The sequence below is a fragment of the Drosophila hydei genome, unplaced genomic scaffold, assembly GCF_003285905.1.
Source record: "Drosophila hydei strain 15085-1641.00,03,60 unplaced genomic scaffold, DhydRS2 tig00000001-arrow-pilon, whole genome shotgun sequence".
Lineage (NCBI taxonomy): Eukaryota > Metazoa > Arthropoda > Insecta > Diptera > Drosophilidae > Drosophila > Drosophila hydei.
The window spans coordinates 3,682,924-3,695,931 of NW_022045643.1; the positions used below are offsets into that span (position 1 = coordinate 3,682,924).

A 13,008-nucleotide genomic window follows, 5' to 3' on the forward strand; every position below is an offset into this window, starting at 1 on the left:
GACTCACTTTTTAGTATGAAGCCTTAAATGAATTCTTGCGTCGGAGGATAAATGAAAACTATTTAGAATTATTTATATTAAATTATTTCGCGTAATACCTTAACTATAAGTTGAAATACAACACCAACATGAATACAATACATAATAAAATACATATACACAAAAACCACATTCTAAGAAAACAAAAAATATAAAAAATAGATGCAAAGTTCAATTTTGCAAAACATGAAAGATAAAATAAACAAAATGCTTTGTTAAATACTTTTTGGAAAAATAAAAATTGAAATTGAAAGCAACGCAACTTTTTTGATGTATGTTCTGTGAATATGGAATAATTTTCAATTATTTGCCATGCTCATTTTTATTGATTATATATTGTTACATACATTAATGCGAAATACATATGAAATAAGGGTTTTATGGTTCAGAAAAAGTTATTTGCAATAACATTGAAATAATCCTGCGAACTTGGCGCTTTTAACAAAAATTTCTTGCTACAATGTATTAATTAGCGTGTTTAATTAATAATGTTAAGATCTTATTCCGGTTCAAACTACGGAGCTCTATTCATGCCAACGGCAAAGAGCGGTACCATTTTTTTGCCCTTAGCTTTCTTCTGTTGCTTCTTGCTGGTCACAGCATCCACTGCAATAGCATTAGATTTGCCTGCACGCGGTTGTTGCTTCTGTTGACCCAATGCACCCACAAGCAACTCTCCCAGAGCCCAAGGGCCAACGGCACGCAGTTCATGATCTTCATCAAAAGTGGGACGACTGGCTACAGTTGATTGAACTGCAGGCGCTGCTGGTGCAGCTCGACCCCACGCGCCAACCTGAAACTCTGGAGCTCTATGACGCAAGCCTGTGGAGCTGCCAGGTGAGGCCCCTCCAATGCTAGGCCACAACTCCTTTTTAGGACTGGCAGCTACGCTGGAGTAACAGGGACCACTTGCTGCCTGGGCAATAGTAATGGGCACAGCGCCGCGTGGTAAGGGCAAATCCTCTTCAAAGCCACACTGCAAAAGTAATTTTAGTTTTTAACAATTATGCAGAAATATGTATATATACGTACAGTGGGAAACTCTTGATTGGAGTTCAGATTCAAATTGGCTGAACTGGCAATTAGTTTGCCCATCTGGCGGTCGTTTATTTCATTGATGTGCTGCTCACGTTTCCTTTCCTCGCGCTCGCGACGTTGACGCTCCTTCTTGCGCTGTAGTATATCGTCTAAAAATTTGCACGATTAAATAAAAGCCTCTTTGCATACATAACTCTCCGACACACTTACCCTTGAAGAGCTTGAGTATGCTGGTCGATATAATTGGAGACTGCAGCTCCACTTCGACCACAGCGAACTGACAGGTCAAAGGCAAATGACCCAAGCATGTAAATTTGCGTCGATGTTCCTCGTCCATGGAGTGATGTTCCTTTTGTATGATCTGCGCAGTGATCAGCACTGGAGCCAAATCCAAGCTGCCATAGCATGCCTGTAGCATCTTCACGTTCAATGGATGCAAGTAAATGTTTTGCGCATCGTTTGATTGATAGAAATAATAATATTTGTTGCCGTTGCTGATGTTGGAGCTGCTGCTGCTGCTCGCCTCGCCAAAAGATGAGACGGAGGCTTCGTCAATATCAGTATCTGGAGTTTTAGCTTGCAATTGCTTTTCTTCTACGACTTGTATAATCGGTTGCTGATCCTCGGGCTCTAAGCCAAGTTTTTCGCAACGTTCGTTTAGTGTTATCAGCGCCTGCTGTATAAATATATCCTCTGGGCAGGATACATCGGACTCGGCCAACAGTTCGCGACGTTCGCGCTCAACAATAGCGGCAACATCTGCACGTTTGGCAATTAAGAACTTCGAGAAATGTTTGGCCTCATCCACGGCGCTTAGCAAGGGAAAACGTTCGTGAGGCTCTAGAGCAGCGGCGGTTGCGCCAGTATAACGCTCAATATAAATGGAACCTTTGCGTCGGCGCATCAAATGGAAACTGATGGTATCGCCCACATTCATGGCGTGCTGCTGTTCGATGGTGCAGCTCTTCAAATCTGCTGCATGGATGGCATCATAGCAGATCGGACACTTGCGCCAGCTTTTGTCACTCAATGAAAGATAGTGGAGCAGACAGGGCCAGCAGTAGGCGTGGCCACAACGAGTTAGCTTGGCAGCCACCGGTGGATAGAGGCAAATGGGACACTGCGGTTCCTCGGTGGTATGTATATTGATCTGTTCGATAAGATTCCAATCGATCAACGTGTCCGGCGAACCATTAACCTGCGCTTTGGCGCTGCTGCGTATAACAAACTGAAAGTTTGCCTGCAAAAACTGCTCCTTGTTGTAACGTGGCTGTCGACGTGTCGACACCATGCCATGTCCACTGGCGTGCCAGTCGGATGTGTTGGACGACTCACGCGGCACGCAATGAAAATTCAGCAGATGGTTCAGGTTCTGCTTCTTGCTGCCGTGCGCATACACAGAATTTAACTCATAGTCAAGATCACTACGCATGTAGCCGGCGCCCGCAGGTGCTAATCCGGAGCCGCCATAAGCGTTATCCGGACCGGTGCATGCAATGCCATCCCCATTGCCAGACCCCTGACTGAAGTCGAAATTGTTGTTATTGTTTCCAACACCACCGCCCCCGCCGCCGCGGGCACGTGGACGCTTGTCCACATTGGCGCGTAGTTTTCCCGGCTGCTGTTGCTTAGTGCTGCGTTGTTGCTGCTCGTTGCGTGGTGTAGGAATCTGTTCGCGACGTCGAGAATTGCGAGTTTTGTTGACATACAAGTCTGCACGACAGGGAGATAGAGGGGTAAATTAGAACTCAAGAGATAACTTAGCTGTATAATATGTCATAAGTTCCAACTATTTTTACTATGGCTTGGTCAAAGAAATATAATCAGAAAAGAACAATTGTATTTTGCACAATTCGATTTTCCCCCCGATAGATTTAAAGATAACCTAATATGAATTCAATTTGAAGGGTGTAACTATAAAAGTCTCAGAAAGACCAACGGACGGACTGATAAATTAGAATAAATATAAGATCAACTATTCTTAAAAACCCATCACTAATCCAAAAAACAATCGTATGTAAAATTTGCATTGCTCACCACTAGATTTGCGTTGTGCTTCTCCAGATGATTTATTTGCACGTTGTTGTGGCGGTTGCTTCTTGTTGTTGTTTTCCATTGTATTTGTTATTGTTGGCTGCGTTAAGGCCGCAGTGCTTGTTGAGGGAAGGATAGAAGAAAGCGGAAGATTGTGCGTTGGCTGTTTGTTGCTGCCAATCGACAGCAAACTGCGTCTCGCGTTGACGTTCGTCTCCACAAGGAGTGCGTTGCGCGACAATTTTTCGTTGAGGATTCATCTTTACTGAGCCATGATTATTAACAATTATACCCAGAAATAATACTTGCGTAATATTTCCAAAAGGTTATTCGAGTGGTTTTCGGTTTAAATCGAAAATCGAAGCGTTTAAAAAGTACTAGATTCAGTACTTGTGCCTTCTTTATGTTTGCTTCTCAAAAAGACCTTTTGCCTTTGCTTTATTTTCGCTTATTTGCCGTCCTCTTCTAATAATGTCTGAAGGTATTGGTGTGATTGATGTCCAAAGGTGTGACGACTGCGGTTTTGCGCTGCGTAAAATGCCGTTCTTGTGGCTCAAATTTCAGTTGTCGAATGTGCAAGCACAGACTTAAAGTGATTCCAAATTGTTGGGGAATATTTTTTGTGTTGTGAAAGCAACCAATTTTGATATAAAAACCAAAAAGTCCTCGTTTGGAAAAATCAGCATCCGTGCTGACCTATGAAAAACAGTGTGACTGCAAGTGCGGAACGTAAAAATACCATAACGTAATCGCAAAACATGTGAATGGCAACTCAGCTACCTGAAAGCTCAAATATTAATTGTGATAACAATTAAAAAGATTGCAACAGTAAGATTATTTTTAAATTTTTATTTGAATATGGTATTGAACAATTTTCTACTAAATTAAACTCACGTCAAATGCTTCTTATATTGCACCACAAGCACAAAGCTTAGAAGCGTATTTCGCAATCATATAGTTTTCGTGATTAGTGTACTATGTTTGACATAAGCATGTATCGATATTGTGTAATATCGATTAATGCCTCACGGTCGCCATTTTATTTTTGTTACTACTACAATTGAAGTCAACTAGGCTGTGTTGCTGAGAGAAAATTCACATTTTCATATTGATAAACAATAGAAATTGTCAAAATAAATATAGCGTTTGAGCTAAACAAAAAACCCGAGCTCTTCTGTCTTTGTGCATTGGTCCTCAATAAGTTTTCGTTGCGTTTTTATGGTTTGCCATTGGTGAGTAAAAGTTCATTGATAAAAGTACAAACATGCACGCATACATATGCAAAAATGTGCGTACTTCATAGTGCGACGACAAATACATTAGTAGAAATCAGCGCCAGCAACGAATAACACCAACTACTAGAAACTGTTCTCTTTTGGACATGTAATTAATTAACAGCTTGGTCCAGCTATACAAAGTGCTTACCATCGCGTCACGTATCGATTGCAATTTTGCGGCGCTATTGATTTATCCAGCCTGTACCTTGGGACATGTGTGTTACGTATGTTTGTGTATGTATGTGTGTTTATGTGAGTTTGTGTGATATATTTAGGAATACGCTTTCATACATATATGCATCAACACATCAGAAGTCTTAAGAATCTATTAGTTGTAAGATTACACAGTATTTTAATATTTTAAGCCACGCGATCGAAAGATATTCGGATGATTGGCGCCAAATGAATTGGTACGATAGCTGGGTGCACCATTCACATTGCCTGTAGCATAGGCTGGCAATGCGGGCGGTTGCGGCGTGGACGGGCCTCGATTTATGCCCAGGCCATTGTTGCGTAGACTGGGTGCGACATAGGGCCGCTGGCTAGTGGAAGATCCTACTGTACCCGCGCCTTGAGGTGGTGCCAGTGGCTGCTGCTGCTGTGGCACATTTGCTGGAAAGTTATTACCCTGCGGCGTCTGCACAATAGGCGGCAAAATCGAATTAACCGTGGAGAAATTTGGCGGCTGCTGGGGCTGCGGCTGCGCTTGTGGTTGAGGTTGAGCAGGTGCTGCTGGCTGTATCTGCGTTCTCTTGCCAAGAGATGGCGCCAGGTAGGGATGATTTGCGCCGCCGTTGATGCCACTGCTATTGCTCTGCGGTATATTGTAGCTGCGTCCCGATGGCGTTGTCACCTGTATGCTATTTGGAGGTGATGGCAGAGCGCAAGGCTGCTGTGGCTGCTGCGGCTTGGTGTAATCATAGCCATTGGGTAGCACCTGCACATAATTCTCAAAAAACTGGCTAACTGAATGCATGGGCGTCGAGTAGTTAACATTGATCAGAGATTCGCGTGTGCGCAATCGCTTATCTGCTTGTTGATCCTGTTCTGGTTGCTGCTGCTGCTGCTGCTGGTGCAGCTGTTGCTGCTTCCTCAGAGCCAACGCTTGCAGTCGCAATATATTCGCCTGTTTGATATGTGGCAGCAGCTCGGCATCGCCCTTGATTTTCTCCACGGTCGCCTCATCACTGTCATCCGCATCTTCGGCATGTTCGCTGGTTGCTTTTGTTGGTTGTGGTGGTGGAGGCGGCGGGGGCGGCGGCGCCTTTGTGGTGCTCTCTGTAGGCTTCGGCTCTTTCTTTATTTCTTTCTCGGTTGGTGCTGGGACCTTTTTCTTATTCACGAAATCAAATAGATCATCTATGTCTGGCACTTCAGGCAATCCACCATACGATTCAAAGTTATCACGAAAAGCAGTCGCCCACTCCTCGTTTTTATGCAGCTCGGGATTGATCGCCAGCTTCACTTGCCTATTGCTCGCCGCACTGGACTCTCCAATGCCGCCCACATTCTTGATTACTGTGATCGTCTTGACACGCGTGCCCTCCTTTGAGTCAATATTGGTGGCTGCATAGCTTAGACTTAGATCTCGTTTCGTCGGCTGTGTGCGATCTAGCGATTTAGCGTCGGCGCTCTGTGGCGGATACTTAATGCTGATTATGGTGGTGCCCTGGGCGCCGACAAGCAATAGCAGACCCAGTGCCGACATTGTCTAGAATATAAGATTCAGTTCAAGCTTTCATTATTTTATTTTAATTCATTTTGACTTGAATCGCTTTTATGGTTAGTAAGGCCATTGAGCGATTGCCAGTGATCTGTTAAGCTTGATATGTGGAAATATAATGTATGTATTCAGCTCAAATGTATTCTCCATATACAGCGATATATACATATTCATAGATGCTTGTAAACGAACCTTAAGAACTAAGACTTCTAACTTAATGAGACTTAATTTTGTCCTTGGCTTGGAATTACCTTTAGAATCTAAGCTAGATGCTGGTGACATTAATTTTTTAGTTTAAGTGATTCCATTAATTTTTAATACATCATTAGCTTCAGCAATTCTACAAAGGATTTATTAGTTAGATGCTGGACACAAACTGCATCTTAACAGTAAAAATAAATGACAGCTAAAACTGAATCTGTTTAAACTTTTATCAATGGGAACTGCAATATGAATACCGTTAGATATGTTGCTAATAAAATCGCTAAGATCGGAAGAGAATATATCAGTTTTATAAAGCTACAGTTGGACCTCCAAGCTCTTATGATCATAATAAATAAATATCGTTCAGATTTTTAAGTCTAAATTTCAGCTGTCTAGAAATGGATAAAATTATATTTTAATCTAGTTGGAACCACACAAAAATAAAATCCCAAAGATCTAAAGATTCAATTAGATATTTGCATAATCTGAACCAAAAATTCATATTTAATTATTTGCTGTTAGATAATAAGCTAAAGAAATTTTATGAAAATCATTAAGATCGAAAATATATATATCTGACAATTGTAGATCTTAACTGTTTTGATAACGACTAATAAATTATGTCGGTTGCTCACTGGAAATTGACAAGATGAAAATAAAATCGCTAAAGATCTAAAGTATTTGAGCTAATGTTAAGCTGCTGTTGCCTCTCTAATGAGATCTCATTTATGATCAGTAAGTTAGCTTAAGAAGTGGCGTAATATGTTTGCTGTAATCCCAAAGATCGTTCGCTGCTGCGATCAGCTGTGTAGCTCTGTCTATATTATATATTTTTAGTAGATTTGATTTTATTATTAATGTTTATATCACTCACAATTGCGAATTTCATTTCTTTTGAATGCTCAACACTCGATCGACGATCGACAACAACAACGAAGACGACGACGACGACGATGACGACGACAACAACGCGATCAAATGTTTGGTGTAACTGCGGCCCAGATGGCGCAACAATGCCTTTTTATATAGCCAAGCGGAAGGAGTTGGAGTTAAGTTTCCTGTTAAACTTTTCGCGTTAATCAGCTACAACAAAAAGAAAAACAAAAACAAATCAAAAAAAAGAAAAGAAAAGCAAACAAACGAATGTGGACACAAATGAAACAGGCCACCAGCTCCTACTCCTGCTTATTTTTGTTTTATGTCGGTTGTTGTTGTTGTTGTTGTGGTCGGTTGTTGGTTTTTGTCTACTTAGTTGCACATGTCAGTGCCACAAGCGACGGCCGCAGCGGCGGCACTTGCAACGCGTATTAAATTATAGCTGCATAATCGCTTTCCCATTTACGTTCAATCTGATCAACTGGTTTTTATTTTTGGTATAGTCAGTTTTACATTCAACAGGTAATTGAGTGCATCTAATGAGGAAATTGAAACGTGAAACACAATCAATTAGCATTAGGGTCTGCTCTATGCCAGTAGCATAGTTTCAGTGGCATCTCCTTGCGTGCGGCGACCTTCACTCGCGGCTGGAAGGTCGCAGCTGTGTGTGGGTAAGTGACAGACGCGCAATGTGCAAATCTTTCTAATTGTCATTCGAAACGCACTCTATCGCTTCATTAGTGGCATTAGCGGCGCAAACTGGTCGCTCTTATGCAATGCCAGCGACAGACAGTCGCCCGAATTGCCACATTTCGTTGCACAGTTGCAGCTTGTGAGAATCTGGCTCGTGTTGAAATGTCAACACGTTTCAGATAATTCAAGATAAATTATTGATATAGCTTATGGCTTATGGAGCTGCCATCATAATTGCGGGCAATACTCCAAGCGCTATATATAAATGCCAAAAGAGATTAAAAAACTTTGAATAGCTAAAATATATAGGTAATATATAGGTAAGCTCTATATCCGGAAATGAATAAAAAAGTCTTTGGATTTGCTCTTTGAATTCTATATTTGCTAACAACTTTAATGTGCCTATTGCTTCATAGCTGATGCTTTTATGCCTAAGTTATATTAATATATTTATATATATATTTATATATTATATATAAATAAATATATTCAGTGCCTATTGCTCGAAGGTCAAAGCTGCTGCAATGTCAACAAAACATAACATGAAAAAGCTTATAACGTAGTTAAAATACGCTTTCCAAAAACAGCTAAATTCTAGCTCTAAATATAGCTGTATAAACTAGATATGTTTATCTAACAATTGGCTAACAAATTCCAAATTTTTATCTGCATATATAAATGTGTTAGCAATGCACACAGTAAACGATTTTTTTTTTAAATTTTTTTGCTTAGCCTTCAAAATTTTGGTAAGTTTTGTGGTCTAAAATCGTTTAGTAATTATGGCTAAGAAAGCATCGAGATTTTTGCAGTTTCATTAAAAAAATGCATTCTGTTAACTATATAAGCTCAACAAATAATGTAAAGGTAAATAAATTTTTAGCTCTGTTGCTAAGTTTAATAATATGGAACCTTTATAACTGGAGCGTGGCAGATCTATAGCAGATCTCTTATGTGTTTATACAATTAATATTGTAATTGTAGGACTAATATAGAATATTTCTTAGATATATTCAAGAAATATAATAAAACGAAAGCTGAAGAATTTATTTTTAGAGATAAACCCTGTATTCGATCGTTGATCTCAAGTGAATTTATCCTGATTCTGATATATAGATATTGATTGTATATGATTAACTATAGATACCATACTGGTTACAGATCCATACGTTCATATTTAAATATTGGTACGATTCAATTAGCTTCCACATGGTCTTTGCTTGCAACCTTGAGGTTGTATCTGCTGCAGGAATATGTTAATATAGATTTCACACAATGTCTATAATATATATATATATATATTAATATATATACACTCAGGGTCGCTTGAATAAATAATAAATAAATAAATATTATTAACTACAATCTCACCTATTTAGTATATATAAATTGTTAGCGTATTCTCCATAAGCCTATGATTCTCATTTCAGATGCTTGAAAAGGTGGCTGGGTCTCGGCAAGCAGTACCTGGACCTGATGCGAATGAGGGATTCAACCACTCAGAGAGGCTGGCGCAAAAGCTTTTTGAACTGAACAACGAAACAAATAAACAAAACCAAAACCAAAACTAAAAATCTGAAAACCTATAACAAATAAATAGAAAAAGAGTCTTGAATCAAGATGAGTGTCATTATTCGTTTGCAAAATCTGCCGTGGACGGCAAATGCTCGAGATATACGAAATTTCTTCACGGGCCTCTCGATACCGGAGGGCGGTGTTCACATAATCGGTGGCGAAATGGGCGACGCATTCATCGCTTTCAGGTAGTTAGAACAAACACTGTGTTACTATCTCTCTCTCACTCACTCTCTTAATGTAATTATATGTAGTAAGCAGAGTTGGTATCTCGCTGGCTAGAGGCAGAGGTTAAGGCCTAGGTTATAGCCAAGTCTCTCAAATAGTTCTGTTTGTTACGCATTTGACAACTGTTATCCTTTAACTTTAAGCCTTTGCCCTTCTCTCTTTCTTTCTCTCTCTCTCGAACATTCAACAGCACCGACGAGGATGCTCGCTGCGCTATGCTCAAGGATCGTGAGAAGCTGATGGAGATTCAAGTGCGTTTGCTGCTCTCCTCGCGTGCCGAAATGCAAAAGGTCATCGAAACGGCTCGCAATGTGAGTCCGGCTGCCGTTGCCACGCCTACGCCGACGCCCACGCCCAAGCTAGTGGCGGCGTCAGTAGCAGCAGCAGCAGCAGCAGCAACAACAATGCCGCCTGTGCCTCAGCCGCCAATTATTGGTGGCCTGAACAGTTTTCTGCTTGGCCAGCAGCCGCAGGGACAACAGGTGAAGCAGCAACTTGCTTCGGTGGCTGCAGCAGCATCGGCCACGCCCTCATTTTTGGCATATCAACAGCAGGCAGGCATATCACTGGCCGACGTCGGCGGCCTCAAGGTCGCCGTCGACAAGCCAGCAACAGTCGATCTGGCACTCTTTAGGCGCAGCCGCAGTCATTCCAGTAGCTCCGATGACAGCGATCGCAGCCACGATCGTGCGTCTCGCGATCGTGGGCGCAAGCGTCGCCCCGAGCTACGCAGCGATAGCAGTGAGCGTGAGCTCAAAATATTGCCAAAACCCAAAACGGTGCCCATTGGCGCCGTATCCAATCTAATGCCCTGGGCATTGGGCGCCACCGTGCCACCGACAGCAGCAGGTGCAGCGGCAACCATTGCAACTGTTGCTGCTGCAGCTGTGCCGCCTGGGCTAAATGCTATGCCCGGTCTGCAGCAGCAGCTAGGCATGATGAACGTGCTGCCGCCTGTGCTGCAGAGCTATAATACCACCAGCAATGTGACCACCAATAACTACAATCTCAATCTAACTGCTGGCACGCAGCAACAACCGCAGCAGCAGCCGTTGCCACAGCAACATCAACAGCTGCCCAAGCAGCAGCTGCAGCAGTCGCCCCAGGAGCCCATAGCCTTTGCCAACGTTAATCCGTATGCTCAAATGTATCCGCAGCTATTCCAGCAGCAGCAGCAGCTGTTGCTGCAACAGCAGGCAGCAAAGACTGCTGCTGGCATGGGCAACTCGCCAGGCCCGGCCGGTACTGCTGCTGCCGGCGGTGCTGGCGCTGGTGCGGGTGTTGCTGGCTTGTCTGCGCCCATATTGATCGCCGAGACGTGCTACATCAAGATTAGTGGCATGTGTCCCAGCACCTCGTACAGTGATCTACGCAAATACTTTGCCGGCCTCTATATACCACACAATGGCATCAAGATTGTTAGCGGCCCGAATGGCACACGCACTGGCGTGGCCTATATTGAGTTCTCGCGCGTGTCCAGCGCTCAGAAGGCGCTGCTACGTAACAATACGCTATTCCGTGATCGTCTGGTGCAGATCGTGCCCATTTCTGATGAGGAATTCGAGCAGGCCGATGAGCGCTCCCAGCGTGGCAACAGCAATAGTCACAGCAGCAACAGCCCGGCTGAACGTGCAACAGTTGCGCCTGCTGCATTGCCTCCAATCAGTGTTCTGTACGTTGAGGACTTGCCACAGCTAACCACCGAGCAGGACATTATGAAAATGTTCTCTGCCACCTGCACCATTGTGGACATCCTTCTGGCGCCCAGTCCCAACAATCGCCGTGAATTTGTGGCCTTTGTACTGTTTGCCAGAGAGAATGAAGCACGCTCAGCGCTCGAGGATGCCTCCAGGCATTATATTGGGTTCCGTAAGTTGCGCGTGCGTGCTAGCAGTCAGGCAGAGATGCAGAATGCTAGAGAGAAGATGCGACGTGCCAGCGAGCAGTTGCAAAAGGAGGAACAGCAGCAGCGTGAGGACGCTGAGCGTGAACAGGTGAGCAAACAACAACAACAACAACAACAGCTACTACAACAGCAACAGCAACAACAACAGCAGCAACACCTGCAACAGCAACAACAGCTGCAGCAGCAGCAGCAGCTGCCTTCACAGGAACTTTTAATGGCCATGGCCAAATTTAATAACGATCCGCGTCGACGCAATCACGAACAACAACAAAATACACACAACAACAACAGCAATCATCACAATAATTTGCAGCCGTTTGCCAACACTGCTATGCATAACGGTAATATGCCACCTTTTGCCTTTCAGCAGCAAAATAACGGTATGAACAATCATAGCAATGGCATGCATATGATGAACAACAATAACAACAACATGGGACCCTTTGGCATGCTGAACAACAATTTCAACAACAATCATCCAATGCAGCAGCCACAACATCACCAACAGCAGCAGCAGCAGCAACAACAACGTCGGCCGGAGGACGTCTTTGTGCGTGTTCACAACTGTGAATATGCCACGAGAATCAATGATTTGGGTGAGCTGTTCGTATCGGAGAATCTGCGAATCGAGCACATTGAGATGCTGTTCAATGATCGCAATCAGAGTGCTGGCGAGTTTATAGTCGAGTTTGCCGACTCGCTTAATGCCAAAATAGCTATCAGGGAGTTTCATAATCGTCGCTTTCGTGGACGTGGGTTGCGGCTGACGCCCATTACGCCGCAAGAGATTGCGGATCGCATGAATAAACCGTTTATGGATTATTTGCCAGGCGGCAATGGACCGAGGCAGCTAGATCCAGTTGCTCCCTTGTCCCCGCCCATGCAACAACAACAACAGCAGCAGCAACAACAGCAGCAATCAAGGCGTCGTGGCCCAAGTCGCTTTGATGATGTCAGCAATTGCCAACAGCAACAGTTGCCGCTGGATGCTGATGACAGCAACAATGTGAAGCAACACTTTAATCCATTTGCCGTGCGCGTCGGTCCAGAAATGAGTAGCGACGAAGGACCTGTTAGTCCGGTCATGCCTGCACCCACCATCACTGCCAACAACGGCAGCAGCGATCCGGAAGAGAATGGCATACCAGATAAGTTCAATCGGGCGGGCTGCGTCGTAGCCATGCGCAATGTGCCCTTTAAGGCGGATCTTAAGGATATTTTGCGCTTCTTTAATGACTACAAACTGAGTCCGGATGATATAATACGGCGTTTCAATGACGAGGGTAAGCCTACGGGGGATGCGCGCGTAGCTTTTGAATCGCCAGCAGAGGCACGTTCGGCTTTCGAGTCGCGTCGGCGTAAGCAAATCTTCAATCGTACCGTTTATTTAGATATTATTTAAAGCCAAGGTTCAGGCA

At 43.4% G+C, this 13,008-nt stretch overlaps 3 protein-coding genes across 7 annotated transcripts; 1 reads left to right on the plus strand and 2 right to left on the minus strand.

Annotated features, from left to right (window-relative positions):
* Positions 1-393: 393 nt before the first annotated feature.
* LOC111603714 (RING finger protein 10) lies at positions 394-3,857 on the minus strand. Its single transcript, XM_023321418.2, has 4 exons — positions 3,115-3,857; positions 1,288-2,790; positions 1,072-1,226; positions 394-1,015 (listed from the first exon to the last, which is right to left on the minus strand). The coding sequence occupies exons 1-4, from the start codon at positions 3,191-3,193 to the stop codon at positions 554-556; spliced, it is 2,199 nt and encodes a 732-aa protein (XP_023177186.2). The 5' UTR covers positions 3,194-3,857; the 3' UTR covers positions 394-553.
* Positions 3,858-4,051: 194 nt separating this feature from the next.
* LOC111603712 (putative uncharacterized protein DDB_G0271606) lies at positions 4,052-13,005 on the plus strand. 5 transcript variants are annotated; one of them, XM_023321416.2, is made up of 4 exons: positions 4,052-4,343; positions 9,312-9,644; positions 9,875-11,678; positions 11,958-13,005. In XM_023321416.2, exons 2-4 carry the CDS (start codon positions 9,502-9,504, stop codon positions 12,990-12,992), a joined length of 2,982 nt encoding a protein of 993 aa, XP_023177184.2. In that variant the 5' UTR covers positions 4,052-4,343; positions 9,312-9,501; the 3' UTR covers positions 12,993-13,005. The 5 variants fall into 5 exon arrangements, with proteins under 5 accessions (XP_023177184.2, XP_023177185.2, XP_023177181.2 ...); XM_023321417.2 differs by having other exon boundaries at positions 11,961-13,005; XM_023321413.2 differs by having other exon boundaries at positions 4,057-4,343; positions 9,875-13,005.
* On the minus strand, positions 4,354-6,114 carry LOC111603716 (integrator complex subunit 3 homolog). Its single transcript, XM_030225659.1, has 3 exons — positions 5,488-6,114; positions 4,537-5,430; positions 4,354-4,483 (listed from the first exon to the last, which is right to left on the minus strand). Exons 1-2 carry the CDS (start codon positions 6,094-6,096, stop codon positions 4,741-4,743), a joined length of 1,299 nt encoding a protein of 432 aa, XP_030081519.1. The 5' UTR covers positions 6,097-6,114; the 3' UTR covers positions 4,354-4,483; positions 4,537-4,740.
* Positions 13,006-13,008: the final 3 nt, after the last annotated feature.

Coding starts and splice junctions, on each gene's coding strand:
- LOC111603714 (XM_023321418.2), bottom strand. CDS start 3,193: ATGGAAAACAACAACAAGAAGCAACCGCCACAACAACGTGCAAATAAA. Junction 2,791..3,114: donor AGCACAACGCAAATCTAGTG/GTGAGCAATGCA, acceptor CCTGTCGTGCAG/ACTTGTATGTCAACAAAACT. Junction 1,016..1,071: donor CCAATCAAGAGTTTCCCACT/GTACGTATATAT, acceptor TTACTTTTGCAG/TGTGGCTTTGAAGAGGATTT.
- LOC111603716 (XM_030225659.1), bottom strand. CDS start 6,096: ATGTCGGCACTGGGTCTGCTATTGCTTGTCGGCGCCCAGGGCACCACC. Junction 5,431..5,487: donor TATTGCGACTGCAAGCGTTG/GCTCTGAGGAAG, acceptor CAACCAGAACAG/GATCAACAAGCAGATAAGCG.
- LOC111603712 (XM_023321413.2), top strand. CDS start 9,502: ATGAGTGTCATTATTCGTTTGCAAAATCTGCCGTGGACGGCAAATGCT. Junction 9,645..9,874: donor GACGCATTCATCGCTTTCAG/GTAGTTAGAACA, acceptor AACATTCAACAG/CACCGACGAGGATGCTCGCT.